Source organism: Oryctolagus cuniculus, chromosome 16 (assembly GCF_051225735.1).
Source record: "Oryctolagus cuniculus isolate XC-2025 breed Fujian yellow rabbit chromosome 16, ASM5122573v1, whole genome shotgun sequence".
In the NCBI taxonomy this organism is placed as follows: Eukaryota; Metazoa; Chordata; class Mammalia; order Lagomorpha; family Leporidae; genus Oryctolagus; species Oryctolagus cuniculus.
The window spans coordinates 83,773,547-83,792,843 of record NC_142882.1 but is presented as its reverse complement, the minus strand read 5'-3'; the positions used below and the strand labels follow the sequence as shown (position 1 = coordinate 83,792,843).

General features: G+C 45.3%; 1 protein-coding gene across 18 annotated transcripts in view; it reads left to right on the top strand.

The window, feature by feature from the left end:
- Positions 1-19,297, top strand: part of ADAM22 (ADAM metallopeptidase domain 22) — a 247,049-nt gene that overhangs the window by 195,441 nt on the left and 32,311 nt on the right. For all 18 annotated transcript variants that reach the window (XM_070059834.2, XM_070059833.2, XM_089315839.1 and 15 more), the window contains exons 19-25: positions 3,461-3,511; positions 3,730-3,793; positions 5,399-5,504; positions 8,078-8,197; positions 12,591-12,759; positions 16,740-16,854; positions 18,196-18,286. In XM_070059834.2, coding sequence (XP_069915935.1) covers positions 3,461-3,511; positions 3,730-3,793; positions 5,399-5,504; positions 8,078-8,197; positions 12,591-12,759; positions 16,740-16,854; positions 18,196-18,286 — 716 coding nt within the window. The remainder of the gene's footprint in view (positions 1-3,460; positions 3,512-3,729; positions 3,794-5,398; positions 5,505-8,077; positions 8,198-12,590; positions 12,760-16,739; positions 16,855-18,195; positions 18,287-19,297) is intronic.

Here is a 19,297-nt window from a genome sequence, read left to right as displayed (position 1 = left end):
GAGAATTAAAACATGTCTTTATAAAAATCTTATCAGGAGTAGGTTGAACTGTGCTTGCCTTCTTGTCATAACCTTTTGATACTGAACTAGCATTGTTTCTATACCTTGTCAAACTGTCAAATTCCTTTTCAAAATTGTATCAGCTTTTAGCGTTTTATCCTTTCAATGCTGTGAAACACCTCTGAGAGATGTGAACAGATGAAAGTCAAGTTTCTAGCTGGTATTGCTTCTTCTGGTACAGCACTTGTTATGTCAGGTGCACTTCATTCATTTATACCAGTAAATTCTTCTCTGTGTTCCTCTGGCTGCATGTCTGGAGTCTCTTGTTATATAATATCAGTGGTCCCAGTTAGCTGGTTTGTTTGCATGTAGGTTCAATTTGAATTTTACTCTGGTCTCATCACTTTGCATTTTTTGTTTGTTTTTATCTGAAAATCAGAGTTAGAGACAGGGAGGGAGACAGAGAGGGAGAGAGGGAGAGGGAGAGAGGGAGAGAGGGGGAGAGGGAGAGAGGGAGAGGGAGAGAGGGAGAGAGAGAGAAAGAGAGGGAGAGAGAAAGAGAGAGAAAAGAGAGAGAGAAAGAAAGAGAGAAAGAGAAAGAGAAAAAGAGAGAGAGAAAGAGAAAGAGAGAGAAAAAGAGAGAGAAAGAGAGGGAGGGAGGGAGGCAGGGAGGAAGGAAGGAAGGAAGGAAGATAGTTAGAAACTTCTATCTGCTGGTTCAATTTGGGCTGGGCCAGGCTGAAGCCACGAGCTTCTTCCAGGCCTCCCTTGTGGGTGCAAAGGCCATATTCCAGTGCCCCTCCCAGGCCGGCAGCAGGGAGCTGGATCGAAAGCAGAGCAGCCAGGACATGAACCCGCACCCGTATGGTATGTCAGCATTGCAGGCGGGGGCTTCACCCACTATGCCACAATGCTGGCCCCATCACTTTTCATTTCTTTGCTGTACTTTTTCTGTGAAAGGCAGAGATACAGAAAGAGAACTCCATCTACTGATTCACTCCCCGAATGCCCAAGATCTGGGCACCCAGTCCATGTCGCTGACATGGTTGGCAGGGCCTCAGCCACCTGAGCCATCTCTTGCTGATTCCCAGGGCCTGTATTAGCAGAATTTGCTGCCCTTTTATTTTCTCTTTTAATTACCCATTTTTGTAAAGCATTGGTATCACTGGGGGATAAAGAGGCAGCACGGCTACACACCCTGCTGTCTGTGCAGTGAGCACAGGTAAGCAGTGACTAATCATGACAGATTCTGAAAGAAGTAACACAGTGGGTTATGAACCATGGTAGGCATCCGTTATGTGCCTGGATTGGTGAGCTTCATACAGTTATCATAGTCAGTATATTGTGGTAACTGAACGCATAACTGTGCTATTAGGGAGCTGTTGTTATTTAACAAAAACATAGAGGTGTTGAAATTCATGCATCCTAGTGCTGTGCAAAGCAGGGACTGCTTGTGAATTTTTTTCCCCAGAGAAGAGTGACTCAGTAATGGCATTCATACATCAGCCATTAAATATGTATTATTTTAAAAGTCACCATCCTAAGATATTAAAGATCTTTCATGTAAAAGTATTTTTAGTTCTTGGCTGCTTAACTGGCAGTGTTTTCTAAGCTACTGCCTGTTGATATTGAGGATTCAATGAATGATTACCTTGAAGACTTCAAAGCAGAAAATAGATTTTAGAGGAAATTCCTGGGAATGTGATTTCATGAACAAGCAGGGATTTTTGAAGAACCCTAAATCAAATATCGATAGGCATGTGGGATGCTCTTGTTGCACTAATTGTAGCAGCAGAAGAGGAGGTGACTAGAAGTGATTATTGAACCGCAATGCATTAAAGCCAATAAAAATGGCATCCACAAAACAGTTCATTATGCAGATAAAGACATTAGAATGACCAAAATAAAGGGAAGTAGCAACATAAAATATCATCTATGGGGCCAGCACTGTGGCACAGCAAGTAAAGCTGCCATCTGCAATGCTGACATCCCGTATGGTCACCTGCTTGAGTCCTGGCTGCTCCACTTCCAATCCAGCTCCCTACTAATGCACCTGGGAAAGCAGCAGAAGATGGTCCAAGTGCTTGGGCCCCTGCACCCATGTGGGAGACCCAGATGAAGGTCCTGGCTCCTGACTTTGACTGGCACAGTCCTGCCTGTTGCAACCATCTGGGGAGTGAACCAGTGGATGGAAGATCCCCCACCCCCACCCTTTCTCTCTTTCTCTCTTCTCTCTCTCTCTCTCTCTCTCTCTCTCTCACTATTTGTAACTCTAACTTTCAAACAAACAAATCTTTTTTAAAAATTATCTATAATTGAATCATGCCTATTTTTATACAAGAAGGTAGTGGTCATTCTAAGTGTAAGGGCTGTTTTGTTTGTAGTTACCAGTCTGCCAGTGAGGGCACAATTTTGCTTTGTTTTGTTCCCTTCTTTTTCTTGCTCTGAGGAGTAGTGGATGGAGCAAGATGCGTTTCAGCGTATGATTGCAGTCAGTTCTTTTGATTCACTGCTATGTGATGAACTGTTTTCCCCTCCTCTGATAGATGATATTTGTTTTTAAAGATTTACTTATTTATTTGAAAGGCAGAGTTGGAGGACTGGATACAGAGAGAGATTTTCCATCAGTTGGTTCATTCCCTAAATGGCTACAACAGCTGGAGCTAGGCCAGTCTGAAGCCAGGATCCAAGAGCTCTGTCCAGTTCTCCCATGCAGGTGCAGGGGCCCAAGGGCTTGGGCCATCTCCTACTGCCTTCCCAGGCCATAACAGAGAGTGGGATCAGAAGTAGAGCAGCCAAGTCTCGAACAGGTGTCTATATGGGATGTTGGCACTGCAGGCGGTGGCTTTACTTGCTATGCCACAGCACTGACCCCAAATAAATAAATCTTTTTTTTATGTTTGTTTTTTTTTTTTTTTTTTTTTTGACAGGCAGAGTGGACAATGAGAGAGAGAGAGAGACAGAGAGAAAGGTCTTCCTTTTGCCGTTGGTTCACCCTGCAATGGCCGCTGCGGCCGGTGCGCTACGGCCGGCGCACCGCGCTGATCGATGGCAGGAGCCAGGTACTTCTCCTGGTCTCCCATGAGGTGCAGAGCCCAAGTATTTGGGCCATCCTCCACTGCACTCCCTGGCCACAGCAGAGAGCTGGCCTGGAAGGGGGGATACCGGGACAGAATCCGGCGCCCCGACTGGGACTAGAACCTGGTGTGCTGGGGCCACAAGGTGGAGGATTAGCCTAGTGAGCCGTGGCGCGGGCTATAAATAAATCTTTTTTAAAAATGCATGGTTTGTTGTTATTTCCTCTTGCTTTCTCTTCACCTTTTTTATTTTGTTTTTATTTATAGATGGTAGGTGGGTCTACCTGTATTATCAGAAGTGATTTCTTAAATGAAAATAGAAATGACTTGTCAGACTATTATTGTTGTCTGCATGTGGCTCATGGTTTGATCTCTGTTCCTAGTGTGCCCCTAACATTCATAAGATGGATGGATATCCATGTGACGGTGTTCAGGTAGGCTACTTCCTTTTTACTGAATTTTTCGTGGGTACCTGCATGAGAGAAACACTGCAGTGTCAGAATAGGAAGATCATTAAGTGCTTCCGAGTCAGTTCGAAAGAGAAAGGGCCTTAATCATACACGTCTGCTGTATCCCCACACCTGTCTTCTGCTTCAGTTACCTGACATACGCAGTGTTTCATCACTAATTGAGATTTGTTTTTTCATCTCAGGGAATTTGCTTTGGAGGGAGATGTAAAACCAGGGATAGACAATGCAAATACATCTGGGGACAGAGTGAGTATCGAGAGTGCGGCTTGATCATGTTGAAAGTATAATATTAGATTTATTAGGGACGTGTGGGCTAGAGGTACGTTTTACCCCTCTCTGATGGGGGATTCTGAGAGCTGCTGCAGGTCTCAGCAGGGGCACTTTTCCAGAAATTAGAGAAAGGCACCCCTTGGGAAGACATAGCCCCTATATCTGCTGGTGGCGGCGCCTGCGGTCGAGACAGAAGGTGCCTTTGCTGTCAGGTGGAGCCTGTGCCAGGGCGCACAGCTTGGGGAACAGAGCAAACCTGCTTTCAGCTCCTGTTGTGCTCTCCTTAGCTGAGTGCCCTCCACAAAACCTGCCTAACCATATGGGCTGGACATGGTCCCTGGATAGGGCATCCTTGCCTTAGAACTAGAGCATTTCAGCTGCACTAAATTCTAGCCAGCTTTCTAGTTATAGGTGACCTTCAGCCGAGGTAGCACTCTTGTGTCGGAAGGAAGTTTCAATGTTATTTCCTTCAAATTTGTAAAATTTCCAGTAGAAATTAGGTACTAAAAGGTCCATGAAAAAATGCATATTATGAAAAAACTGTGCATGGATTTCAAGGGTTTTTTGCACCAAAATAAACTTTTCTGTTTAATTTTTTCCACAAACATTTTGAGGTACTCATATAGTATATTTTATCTAGAAGTATTATTGGCCCCAACTTTTGGAAACAGTTTTGTTTTAAACTCTTCTAAAAGATAATTTGTACTGAAAAAAGGCTTTAAAAATAATGATAATCTCTAGGTAGTGGCTGTACTCGCTTTAGAAGCAAAAGTATAGTATATGCTCTTTTTAAGCAACTGGAAGCGTTGGGATTGAGAATTTTAGTCATACAGGTTTATACTCTGAACAAAGACACATAGTTTTATTTCTAGGACTTGAGCAAAAAAAAGGAACTATCAACATAATTAGTTGCGTCTTTTTAATTTATGCCAACAGCCATCCTTTGATCTGTTTGTAAAAAGTCATTTTATGCTCTTAGATAACTCTACGAAGCAATCTCGGCTTCAGAGAAGAAAATCTAGGATGCTTACGTGCCGTAAAATGTTATTTTACTGTCAGAGATTTAGCTTGAATTCAAGCTTGTTTAAAAGCAGAGTAAAATTGATTTTGAAAGCTAAGAATTATTAAGAAGGAAGGAAATTCTACCAGTTTCTCAAATCTAATTATATTGCAAACTATTTTAATAAAATTTCATTTATGACTAATAAAGATGCCGAGTGAGGAATCATGCATTACATTTGGTGCTGAGATTGAAGAGTGGAGTATTTTTTATTCAAGGAACCATTAGATAGTATCTTCCCATAATTACTAGTCAGTTCCTGATATGTGTTACTTTTGCAGTCTATTTCTGATTGCCATCAGAAATTATTTTTTTTTTCAAAATTTCCCATAAGCAGTCATGAAAAATCCACCTGAGTCATAGACGTCTGCCCTATAGCTCTGGTGAGCCGTGGGTGCAGTCTTGGGAACTGATAACATTTCAGTGAAGAGGTTAGGTTGCAGTTACCCTTGACTGCAAACAGTTTGAGCAACTCACATGTTATCTCCCTCACTGATAAAAAACTTTCTGTTCTGCATCAGAGGTGAAGGCATCAGACAAATACTGCTACGAGAAACTGAACATCGAAGGGACGGAGAAGGGTAACTGTGGGAAAGACAAAGACACATGGATTCAGTGCAACAAACGGTGAGGCGGGAGTCGGCCTGGAGCTCAGCCCTCAGGCAGTTAGAAGCAGAAGTTTTGAGTTGGCGGTTTTCTGCATCCTGCAGAGCAGGCTCTTGCCTGCTCACCTGTCCCTCCTCAGTGGCCCTGCCTTGCCTGTGCAGAGGGCTCCCCAGATCTTGACACGGACCCTCCCCCTCTCCTAAGGCCCAGGTTTTGGCACTGCTCACCTAGAAGATTCCAGCGTCTGCGAAGCAGCAGGAGTTAAAGCCATCAGAGTATGCACTCAGTGCCTTTGAATGAGTAGCTGGCTCTGGCTTTTCTATACCAACACCTTTTTTGCCAAAGGTCTCAGTATCTCACTGTTTTTGTTCAGAAACCTCCAAGTGATCTGCCCTCCCTCTTCACATTGTCCACTTGCCGGATCACCCATTCTTCCCTTTTGCTCCCCCTCCATTTGTCTTTAATTTCTATTTCTATTGCCGTTGCCCGATCTCAGACCTGTATTGAGCTTCAACTGTCACAGAATCCTCTTTTTGGTTCGCTGTGCCAGCAGACTCTAAGAAGCTACTACCATCAGAATAATCTTCAGAATCTTTTGGACTATGCCAATTCTTTGTCCAAATCTCACTGGTTCCACATAGCTAGTTAATAGTAAGAATAGTAACAACCAATATTTATTGAGTGTGCACCATGTGCTAAGCACTGCATCACACTTTTTGTAAGTATAGCCTTTCATCTGGCAGTCCTCCCCGTCTGTGCTCAAGGAAGATGAGACACGTTTAATTGATTTGCCCCAGGTCAGGCAGCTAGGATGTAATAGAAGTAGAATTAGAATTCAGGCATTCCGATTTCAGAAACCTCTCCTAACCACTTTTCTGAGTGTCACACGATCTTGTTCACCAAATAAAATAGAACCTTAACTTGGCCCTGTACCTCTTCCACAATTTCCCCCAACCTATACTTTTGTTTTCTCTAGTCTTCCAAAGTCTGGCAAACTCTAACATTTCTAATATGGATATTAATACATCCTTCCCCAAGCCTGTGTTTGTGCCGTTTATTCCCTGGGAAGTACCGTTTGTAGCCATACCATCAACAGGCGAAAATTTACTCATCTTTCAAAGCCCAATTGTAAAATATAAATCTCTCTAAATCTTTCCCTGATTTGACTCTGGAAATAAACCGTCTCCCTCTTTTCCTCAACACTTCCACATCCTTCAGTACTATTCTTAAATATATTGACACTAATCTGTGCTTGATAGTTCTTTATGTGTATGATTTAACTTTTTAACCCAGAGTGTAATTTCTTTGAGAATAAAGATGATATCTAATTTTCTTTTTATATTCCAAATCACTAAGGTTCATACACATAAATGTTACTCCAAAATTTTTGAATGACCATTGCTTCTGTGTTTAGAAAGTTTTATAAGAACAGTAAAGTAGTTATATGATTTAAAATTTATTTTTAAAGAATGAATTATAGGCCGGCGCCGTGGCTCAATAGGCTAATCCTCCACCTTGCGGCGCCGGCACACCGGGTTCTAGTCCCGGTCGGGGCGCCGGATTCTGTCCCGGTTGCCCCTCTTCCAGGCCAGCTCTCTGCTATGGCCAGGGAGTGCAGTGGAGGATGGCCCAGGTGCTTGGGCCCTGCACCCCATGGGAGACCAGGAAAAGCACCTGGCTCCTGGCTCCTGCCATCGGATCAGCGCGGTGCGCCGGCTGCAGCGGCGGCCATTGGAGGGTGAACCAACGGCAAAGGAAGACCTTTCTCTCTCTCTCTCTCACTGTCCACTCTGCCTGTCCAAAAAAAAAAAAAAAAAAAAAAAAGAATGAATTATACATTTTTTCTATGTTGATGGATGCAGATCCTATTTTTCTCTTTTCTCCATCTGATAAAATCTGATATTTCCATATATAATCTCAGTGACCTACAAATTAGTCTTCATCAAATAAATATTAAAATTCATGTATATTATCTATTAATAATTAAAATTGTTAGACATGTAGAATATTTAAGATGGTATTTTATACCAGTGAAAATGTTTTATAGGTTAGCTTAGAATCCTACGCAGTAGTTGGGGAAGCAATGAAATATGTTAAAAAAGGAAAAAATGGGCCTTTTGTCTGGAAATCTATAAAATATATATGGTATATAATCTCTTCTTTGGTTCTTGGGATACAGACTGTAGAAACATCTGCATTACAAAAGAATACTCATCCAAAGGTCATTTGTTCACCTATAAAATATTTAAAAAATAATTTAACATATCCAGTGATGCGTTATGTGGAAAGAATTACTAAGAAAGTCCATTTCGTGGATACTTTCCTTTAGCTCAGCACGTGAACCAGTGGACAGTAAAGGAAAGCATAGGAAACCACTGGGATCTGGGTGCACCAAGAAGAGTTTCAGAGAGGAGACTTTGTAGAGTAGGAGGTCAGTTCCTTTGGCCTTGTTTTCCTCTGCCTGGCTCATGAGTTAATCATGTAGTTGCTGAAAACCCAATGTTAAAATGAGAGTTTATCTTTCTTGCTCTGCGTGGTTCTCTGTATCTTTGGGGAAGGAGATGAAGTAAATGATTGGTACTCTTTCAACACAGGGACGTGCTCTGCGGTTACCTGTTGTGCACTAACGTCGGTAACATCCCACGGCTCGGAGAGCTCGATGGTGAGATCACGTCTGCCGTGGTTGTGCAGCAGGGGAGGACGTTAAACTGCAGGTAACCGAGTAACCACTCCGTTAGTCCTTGCGCTTCCCAGGAGTGCTGTGTAGCGCCCCCTGTCTTCGGTTCCCCGGCGTGTTCTCAAGCTGGAATACGGTCTCTCCACCCAAGGAGATGACTGAGACAATCCTGACGGAATAGAGGTGCAAGGTTGAATGTAGAGTGTCATGTGGTTAGTTGAGGCATGTTTAGTTGGTCAGTACAGTCTTAGTTTACATTTCTTTCTTATTGAGAAAGATGAATGGGGACTTGTGGTTACAGCCAGTTGACCAACTATGTAGATCCACTTTTGATCTCTTCTGAAATCCCACTAAAACATCATTAAATGAATCTTTAACTTTTTTTTATTATTATTTTCTTCTTACTTGAGAGCAGAGAGAAAAGGAGAAAGAGGACAAGAGCAAGCTCTCATTTGCTGGTTTATGCCACATTGGCCAGGGTTGGGCTAAAGCTGGAGCCGAGGAGCTGGAGACACAAGTGAGGTCTCTCATGAGAGTGGCAGGAGCCCAGTGACCTGAGCCATCACCCCTGCCTCCCAGGGTCTGCACTGGCAGGAGGCTGGAGTCGGTCCCCAGGAGTTGGACCCAGGCACTGCAGTGTGGGACACAGATATCTTATCCACTAAGCCAAATGCCTGTTTAAATAGATCTATAAAATTCGTATTTATTCATTTATTTCAGAGGGAGAGAGGAAAGGAAAGCAGAGGAGAGGAGAAAAGAAAAGAAAGGATGGGGCAGAGAGAGCAAGACGGAAGGAAAAGAGGGAAAGAGGGAAGGCGACAGAGAGAGCTGCCGTTCACTGGTCCACTCCCCACCTGCCCTCCACAGCCGAGACAGGGCCGGGTCAAAGCTGGGAGCTGGAAACTCAGTCCTACTTGAGCCACCACTCAGTGCCTCCCAGTGTGCGCAGTAACAGAAAGCTGGATTTGAGACAAGAGCCTCGGATGATCACTGACACCATCAAAAAGAGTGTTAATTGTTAAAGGAACAACAGTAGTCACTGTGCACTTGCTCCCCAGATAGGACCTCTGTCCCTATTGAATTGCAATATGAGAATTGACTGCAAGTTCTCTCCCCAAACTGTACTCTGTATGTTGTGTGTGGGTGTGGGGGCAAATTGTTGAAATCTACGATGAGCATAGAGATGGTCCTCTCTGGTTAAAGTCATACCAAAAATGATCTACAATGCAGAAGGAGATGGGAGAGGGAATGGGGGGCGGGAAGGGAGCGAAGTGGAGGGCATGGGAGAAAGAACCACTGTATTCCTAAAGTTGTATCTACATAAAAACACATTCATTAAATAAATAAAAAAGAGCAGAGCTAGGCTTCAACCCCAGGTACCCAATAGGAGATGTAGGCATCCCAACCAGCAGCTTAACACTAGGCTAAATTCTTGCCTTGTAAATAGATCCTTTTTAGAACTGATAAATCCACAGGGAGGCACAGAAAGAAGGAAGCAGCAACATCATTGACATTTTTGAGTGGGTGGAACGAGCAGGTATGTAGTGCAAGGGTGATCAGTGCTAAGATAGCTGAATTCCCATCAGTAATGGGGAAACCGAGGACCAATCCAGGATAACACTGAGACTTTCCAAAAGGCTCAGGGATTAGATGTGTCCTGTATACTTGGAAGAGGGAGAAAAGAGTGGAGATGGGTGGGCTGATGTATTAAAGAAGCCATTAGATATGCCTGGAGCTCACTTTCCTGATTGGGATACACTGGGGAGTGCCCACCCTTCCATGGAAGATTTGTGTACTCCACAGAGAATTAAAGAAATGGCTTCTAAGCTTGGGGACAGTGTGCACTGTTGATGCCAGGGTCATATGGAAATGGTCCAGCCTCCGTCGTAAGACCTACCTTGGCCCCCTAGCTAAAATATGAAGGAAGTCTCTCACATGAAAAAAAGAAACAGAAGTATTAATATCCATGAGGTACGAGAGATTTCTGTCACAAAATAAGAAAATAGAGTGCTGTTAACAATAGCAACATGGGGCCGGCACTGTGGCACAGCGGGTTAACGCCCTGGCCTGAAGCGCCGGCTTGGAAGCCAGTTCTAGTCCCGGCTGCTCCACTTCCGATCCAGCTCTCTGCTATGGCCTGGGAAAGCAGTAGAAGATGGCCCAAGTCCCTGGGCCCCTGCACCCACGTGGGAGACCTGGAAGAAGCTCCTGGCTCCTGGTTCCAGATTGGCACAGCTCCGACCATTGTGGCCATCTGGGGTGTGAGCCAACAGATGGAAGACCTCTCTCTCTCTGCCTCTCCTCTCTCTGTGTAACTCTGACTGAAAAAGAAAAAAAAAAAAAAAAAACAGGCCGTTCAGTGAAGGAAAACTTGCTGTTGGAAATTTAAAATATGGTGGCAGAAATAAAGCTCAGTAGTTGAAATTATTTCCTAGAAAATAGGGCAAAAAGAGGCAAAGAAATGGAACTGGGGGAAAACTTAACAAATTAGAAGTTAAAAAAAAGAAAAAGGAGGGGCGGGGAACAGCAGTGAGGGAATGTCAGCAAATAACTCAAGAGTAAGGAGGCTCGAGTTTCCGCATCGACAGCTCACCAAGTCCTGGGTACCATGAGTGAAATCACAGGCAAATCTCAGTGGACCATTACAAACTCTGGAACCGTAGAACAGTGAAAAGAATCCTGGATTCCACAGGGGAGGAAGAAAGCAAGCCACAGGAGTTCGAATGGCCCAGGACTTACCCACGGGAGTTCCAGCAGTTAGAGGACAGTAGAAAACGTTATTTCCAGCCCTGACGAGCTGTCCTTCAGGTGTGAGGTTAGAAAATAGAGACTTCCGCGGAGATGCAAGTTTTGCAAAATGTACACTTCTACGCCCTTTCCCAGGAAGCTGCTGGAAATCGGTAGAGGGGAGAATCCAAGATTTACAGGTCTGTGCCGGATACAGGGAGACAGCTGGACAGGAGCAGCCTTGGGAGAGAGCTCTAGTGGGAGGAGCGACGCTCAGACACATTGTGGAGATTCTGACAGCCAGCACAGAGCTTGGGTTACTTTTGAATTAGTGACACATTCTTAGAAAAGTAGGCAAGAAACAGCACACAAATAAATGGCTTGCTGAAGGAAAAGAAAATGTTGTGTAGGGAAAGGATTTAATCCTGGCCTATCAGTCAGCTGAGTAACATTTGTGTAGTTATAATGTGCATATTTGTAATTGATTTAACTATCAATTAAGCAAAAGTTTAAAATGGAAAGATAGGGAAAATGGAAATTTATGGGTGTAGTGTGAGAAGGAAGGAGAAGAGGTAAACTTTCAAATTCTACAGAGGGAAGTCAGCTGATAATATATAAAATTCAATAATAAAAATAGTAATACAAACTCACTATTTAACAATACATGCATAAATAAATAACAAAAGAGGATATTGGGGATGAGTATTGTGGCACAGCATATTAACCCGCCATTTGGGACACCTGCACCCCAAATCTGTGTGCCTAGGCTTGAGTCCCTCCTCTGCTTCTGATCCAGTGTCCTTCTAAACACTTGGGAGGCAGCAGATGATGGTCTAAGTACCTGGGTTGCACATGAGAAGACCAGTGCAGCTCCTGGCTTCTGGCTTTGGCCTGGCCCAGCCCTGTCTTTTGCAGGTATTTGGGGATGAAACCAATAAGTGGAAGATATCTCTGTTTCTGTCTCTTCTTCTATATCATTCTGCCTTTCAAATAAATAAATGAATAAATACTTAAAAATCAATTAGGGATATAAATTATTATGTTCCCAGGAATAATATGTGGAGGAGTAATGACAGGAGGATGCTTTATTATAATTGAGAAACTATTTAACTATTTAAGCTATGTACATGTATAATTTGGATAAAATAAGTAAATCAGAAGAATGAAGATTTTATACTAGTGTTGACATAGTACCATATAAATAAATTGATTTTAAATATACACGTTAAATTCTCATTGTGTTTTTAAAAAAATTTCTAAATAGGATGTAGGCTTGTTATTTGTATGGTAAAGCTACAATAGTTTAGTTATTCTCAAATATAATTTGTACATATGCAATCTTTTGGGAAATAAAAACCCCAAATCACTTCCATCTTTGAAACACATTTGAGACCTTGAAACCTGCTTATCAAATAAAGTACTACTAATAATGGCTTCCTGGACTTGCACATCACAGCCAAGGCAAAATGATACAGCCATTGCAATTCAGACCCTTGTGATAACTATCGTGTTAGAATACTAAATGTTATCAATTTATGCAGAAAGATTAAAAGAGATGTTCAACACGATTGTGCTGTTGGATTTGATCACAGTTACGGGTGGTAGATAGGAGAAGTGATGTCCAGTTTCGAGATTTCGGGCCTGTTCTCAGGAAGACTGAATTAACAGAACAGCGCTTTCCTTTTCTTCCTGACCGTGTTTAGTGGCGGACATGTGAAGCTGGAAGAAGACGTGGATCTTGGCTATGTGGAGGATGGGACACCATGTGGTCCCCAAATGATGTGCTTAGAACACAGGTGCCTTCCCGTGGCGTCTTTCAACTTCAGCACTTGCTTAAGCAGTAAAGAAGGCACTGTCTGTTCAGGAAACGGAGTAAGTATCTGGCACCTCGCCTGAGGAACTGTTCATTTCTTTTCTGTCACAGAAGTATTTCCCTAATTACAGAAAGCCCCATTATCTGTTTCTCATTTGATCATGACTACTGGAATGCTTCTGTTCTGGAATCCCAGAGAGTTTAGGCAAAAGGAAAAAGGAAAATCTTTGTAACCAAATTCTTCTTTCCTCTTATGTAAATGTGGCCTCATGTAATACCAGCTTTCCACAAGTGAGTTGGGAAATGGATTGTAATAAATGCTAACAGGATTAAAAAAAAAAAAAAGCAGGGGGATGCTGTGGTGTGTGGTCTGGGCACTGAGTTATCAGAGCAGACAGCCATGAGGGCTGTAGGCAGAGCAGTGTGTACCCTCTCGGAGCGCATCCTAGGAGTGAGAACGGCATGCGCCAGGGGAAGTCTCCCTGGTGTGAGACAGTTTACTTTCTGTCTTTCAGTTCTCGTTCAGATACTGTAGGTCCTCAGTATGTCAGTTCACAGGGTAAGAATTTATCCTCTGTTAGCGAGGATTCTCTATTGTCTTGTCCAGTGAAGAGTTGATACCAATACAGAAATGTGCGTTCTGTTTCTTTGAGTCTGTGCTGTGTGCTTTTCCTTTCACTGTTGGCTTTACTGGTTGTATTATCCAGCTGAGGCAGAGGATCCCTGATCTGGAACTGTGAGCCCTTGATCCCTATCAGTCACACACACACCTGAGGGATATGCCAGAGGAAGCTGGGGGATGGCAGGCTGTTGTCCTCACTGGGAGGATGGGCACTCTCCCAGCTCAGAGGGACAGGGAGACACACCTGTCTTCCAGCTCAGAGGGACAGGGACACACCTGTCTTCAGGCTCAGAGGGGCAGGGAGACACACCTGTCTTCAGGCTCAGAGGGGCAGAGACACACCTGTCTTCTGGCTCAGAGGGACAGGGAGACACACCTGTCTTCCGGCACAGAGGGACAGGGAGACACACCTGTCTTCCGGCACAGAGGGACAGGGAGACACACCTGTCTTCCGGCTCAGAGGGACAGGGAGACACACCTGTCTTCCGGCACAGAGGGACAGGGAGACACACCTGTCTTCCGGCACAGAGGGACAGGGAGACACACCTGTCTTCCGGCACAGAGGGACAGGGAGACACACCTGTCTTCCAGCTCAGGGGGACAGGGAGACACACCTGTCTTCCGGCACAGAGGGACAGGGACACACCTGTCTTCAGGCTCAGAGGGACAGGGACACACCTGTCTTCCGGCACAGAGGGGCAGGGAGACACACCTGTCTTCCGGCACAGAGGGGCAGGGAGACACACCTGTCTTCCGGCACAGAGGGACAGGGAGACACACCTGTCTTCCGGCACAGAGGGACAGGGAGACACACCTGTCTTCCGGCTCAGGGGGACAGGGAGACACACCTGTCTTCCGGCACAGAGGGACAGGGAGACACACCTGTCTTCCGGCACAGAGGGGCAGGGAGACACACCTGTCTTCCGGCTCAGAGGGACAGGGAGACACACCTGTCTTCCGGCACAGAGGGACAGGGAGACACACCTGTCTTCCGGCACAGAGGGACAGGGAGACACACCTGTCTTCCGGCTCAGGGGGACAGGGAGACACACCTGTCTTCCGGCTCAGGGGGACAGGGAGACACACCTGTCTTCCGGCACAGAGGGACAGGGACACACCTGTCTTCAGGCTCAGAGGGACAGGGACACACCTGTCTTCCGGCACAGAGGGACAGGGAGACACACCTGTCTTCCGGCACAGAGGGGCAGGGAGACACACCTGTCTTCCGGCACAGAGGGACAGGGAGACACACCTGTCTTCCGGCACAGAGGGACAGGGAGACACACCTGTCTTCCGGCTCAGGGGGACAGGGAGACACACCTGTCTTCCGGCACAGAGGGACAGGGAGACACACCTGTCTTCCGGCACAGAGGGACAGGGAGACACACCTGTCTTCTGGCTCAGAGGGACAGGGAGACACACCTGTCTTCCGGCACAGAGGGACAGGGAGACACACCTGTCTTCCGGCACAGAGGGACAGGGAGACACACCTGTCTTCCGGCTCAGAGGGACAGGGAGACACACCTGTCTTCCGGCACAGAGGGACAGGGAGACACACCTGTCTTCCGGCTCAGAGGGACAGGGAGACACACCTGTCTTCCGGCTCAGGGGGACAGGGAGACACACCTGTCTTCCGGCACAGAGGGACAGGGACACACCTGTCTTCAGGCTCAGAGGGACAGGGACACACCTGTCTTCTGGCACAGAGGGGCAGGGAGACACACCTGTCTTCCGGCACAGAGGGGCAGGGAGACACACCTGTCTTCCGGCACAGAGGGACAGGGAGACACACCTGTCTTCCGGCACAGAGGGACAGGGAGACACACCTGTCTTCCAGCTCAGGGGGACAGGGAGACACACCTGTCTTCCGGCACAGAGGGACAGGGACACACCTGTCTTCCAGCACAGAGGGACAGGGAGACACACCTGTCTTCCAGCACAGAGGGACAGGGAGACACACCTGTCTTCCGGCACAGAGGGACAGGGACACACCTGTCTTCCGGCACAGAGGGGCAGGGAGACACACCTGTCTTCTGGCTCAGAGGGACAGGGAGACACACCTGTCTTCCAGCACAGAGGGTCAGGGAGACACACCTGCCTTCAGGCTCAGAGGGAAAGGGAGCTTCTTCAAGGTCTTCCATGAGGGTTCAGGAGCCCATGGAATTGGGCCATCTTCTGCTGCTTTCCCAGGCCATAGCAAAGAGCTGGATGGGACGTGGGACAGTGGAGACTTGAACCAGCGCCCATATGGGTTATCGGCACTGCAGGCAGCAGCTTTACCTGCTGCACCACAGTGCTGGCCCCTTGATGGGGCTTTTTTATAGCTACATTTATATGTGGGTGGATGTTGACTTCTGAAAAATCAGATCAGACGAGACAGAAACCTGTGCCGTGAGGCACTGTCTTGGGCAGCACTTCCTGGTCTGAAACTTAATTTAACTCTGTTCTACTTCCTACTCCATTCAGAGTTACTTTGAATGATAAGATTCAGGGGTAGATTCTGTTTCTTGGCGGAATAAATGCATAGAGATTGTTCATAATGAAAAAGATTTGGTGCCGTTTCAGTGTGAAGTTTTCCTTGTGGAGCTTTTCTCTCAGCCCTGCGCACCAGCAGGCCACCCCGCTTCTCTGTCGCACGTTTCCTTATCTTCTGCTTCCTAAGAAAATTAATAACGTTATGCACAAAATCCCTCTTCTTGGAAGAAGACAAAAAGCCTTTTGTATTAGATAATTGACAGATGATTGTATGTCTGCTGCTAATTTTTAAAAATCTCCCTCATAAAACTTAAGTCAATGAAAGTCAAAACAATGATGTCATTGAGGTTTTTGAAGAGCTATGTGCGTTCCTCTCCTGAGATTCGCTGTTCTGAAGTGGGTGTTGTGGTGCAGCAGGTGAAGCTGCCGCCTGAGACACCGGCATCCCATGTCAGAGCACCAGTTGGAGTCCTGGTTCCTTCACTTTCATGCTGGTTCCCTGCTAATAATGCACCTAGGAAAGCAGCGGAGGATGGTGCAAGTGCGCGGGCCCCTGCTACCCATGTGGCAGACTAAGATGCAATTCTTGGCTTCTGGCTTCTGCACAGCCCAGACCTGGCTCTTGAAGCTATTTGGGAAATGAGCCAGCAGATGGAGGATCTTCGTCTCTCCCTCTCTCTCTCTGTTGCTCTGCCTTTCTCAGTAATTAATTAATTTTAAAAATTCATTGTCCCTTTTGGGTCAACTTTTTTCTCTAGAAAAAAAAAGTATATATTTTCTGGTACTGCAGTGTGAGATAAAAGTTATTAGTATTAGGAAGAAAGTACCAACAGTTTTCAGTGTTACCAAATTCTAAGCATAAAATAATTACAAATTAGTGTTCATTTTTCATTGCTGTGTACTGGCGAGTTGGTATTAATTCTGTTTGATTTTGGCTTGCAGGTGTGCAGTAACGAGCTGAAGTGTGTGTGTAACAGGCACTGGACAGGTGCTGACTGTAACACTTACTTCCCTCACAATGATGACACAAAGGCTGGGATCACTCTGTCTGGTAATGGTAGGTATAGTCTTTATATAGTCTTTATTCACAAGGAAAGAAAAAACTGCCCATCAGACATTTTTGTTTGAATTATTTTTGTGATAATGCAAAGTTATACTCATATAATGTACTAATCCTGTAAACCTGTAGGCATGTTTTCTCCCTGCAGAAGTTTATATTCACTTTGAGAGAGACAATACCACACAGAGACCCAAAGCAATAAGGTCTTATATTAATTGTCAGAATGGAGTGATGTGGGCCCAGTGCCATGGCTCACTAGGTTAATCCCCTGCCTGCGGCGCCGGCATCCCATATGGACTCCGGTTCTAGTCCCGGTTGCTCCTCTTCCAGTCCGGCTCTCTGCTAGGGCCCGGGAGGGCAGAGGAGGATGGCCCAAGTGCTTGGGCCCTGCACCCGCGTGGGAGACCAGGAGGAAGCACCTGGCTCCTGGCTTCAGATCGGCACAGCATGATGGCCGTGGCGGGCCATTTTGGGGGTGAACCAATGGAAAGAAGACCTTTCTCTCTGTCTCTCTCTCTAATTCTGCCTGTCAAATAATAATAAAAACAAACAAACAAACAAACCAAAGTGGAGTGATGTGAGCAGTAACATTTCTAGTTTCTGAGAAAGAATTAACAGTCAAAAGGAACTTTCTTTTTTTTTTTTTTTTTTTTTTTTTTTGACAGGCAGAGTGGACAGTGAGAGAGAGACAGAGAGAAAGGTCTTCCTTTTGCCATTGGTTCACCCTCCAATGGCCGCTGCGGCCCGCGCACTGCGCTGATCCGAAGGCAGGAGCCAGGTGCTTCTCCTGGTCTCCCATGGGGTGCAGGGCCCAAGTACTTGGGCCATCCTCCACTGCACTCCCGGGCCATAGCAGAGAGCTGGACTGTAAGAGGGGCAACCAGGACAGAATCCAGCACCCCGACCGGGACTAGAACCCGGTGTGCTGGTGCCGCTAGGTGGAGGATTAGCCTGTTGAGCCGCGGCGCCGGCTAAGAGGAACTTTCTAAAGGGTCCTCCCTGACAGGTGCTGTGCCATGGAGTAGCATTTCCTTTCCCTTTGTGCCGTCACTGCGCCTGCCTTTATGTCAGTGACATCATATTTTGCATAAAAATACATGGAAAATACAACTGTGCAAAATGTGCTCAGACAAGAATTAAAAAGCAACATACACAAAAAATTATTTTTTTAAAAAAACACTTGATGTAATTACTGAACTATGATTTTCTTCCTTTGGAAAATACTCATTTTTTTCTTTAAAAAATATTAGTAGTATAATGCTTACAAATCTGGAGAGTAAATTTCCTGAACGAATTGTAGATCACTGATCTAGTTTCTTTCTTGGTTTTTTGTTACAGGTGTAGCTGGCACCAATATCATAATAGGCATAATAGCTGGCACCATTTTAGTGCTGGCCCTTATATTAGGAATAACTGCATGGGGATATAAGTAAGTGCAATGTTTCAATATTATTACTGTCAAAATTTGCTTTTAAGCATTTTGATTAAATGAAAACATGTAGAAAGTTCTGTGCCTTTAGATAGAATGCTTGTGACTCATACTTGAGTGCAAATTTATCTGACTCAGTGGTCAATCTGATTATTCATGGCATAGTTGGAATAATAAGTGATCATTTTTTGAAACTTTTGAGACAGCTTGTCTTTATTCTATGAGTATTGAATATTGTTGAAGGCATTGATGTGGATTAAAAGGCATCTGAATAAATTATGTCTTCTACAAAGGCTAGTTTGGTTTGCTCTTTAGTGCCAGAGCTTCTCTTGACTTGAACCAATGCCCCCAGATGAGAGCAAGACAGTCAATCAGATCACTTCGTGCTGTGCTAGCCACATTCACAGCAACAAGAAGAGTAGCAGCTGATCTGCTTCATAAGGCAAAACCTCTTTGTCTTCATGACCAGTATGGAAGAGGCACTCTTTGTCCATTATGTGAAGAAAAGACTGTTATGAGATTCATTGAAATTCTGGGCTGGGTGTTGTGGCAAATCCTGTGGTTCAGATCCTGGCTCTTCCACTTCTGATGCAGCTTCCTGCTAATACACCCAGGAGGCAACAGGCGATGGCCCATGTATGGGCATCCCTGCCACCCCTGTGGGAGACCCAGATGGAGTGCCTGGCTCCTGGCTTCTGCCTGGACCAGCCCCAGCTGTGTGGGCATTTGAGCAGTGAACCTTTTAGATGGAAGATCTCTGTCTCTCTTCTCCCTCCATCATTCTGCCCTTCAAATAAATAAACAAATCCTAAAAAGTAAAATAAAATTCAGGGTGGACATTTGAGCTTGCAGTTAAAGATACCTGCATTCCATATCATAGTGCCTGGTTCAATTCCAGCCACAGCTCCTGACTCCAGCTTCCTGCTGAAGTAGACCTTGGGAACTAGCAGTGATGGCTCAAGTAATTGGGCTTCGGACACCCATGTGGGAGACCCGGATTCAGTTCCTGGC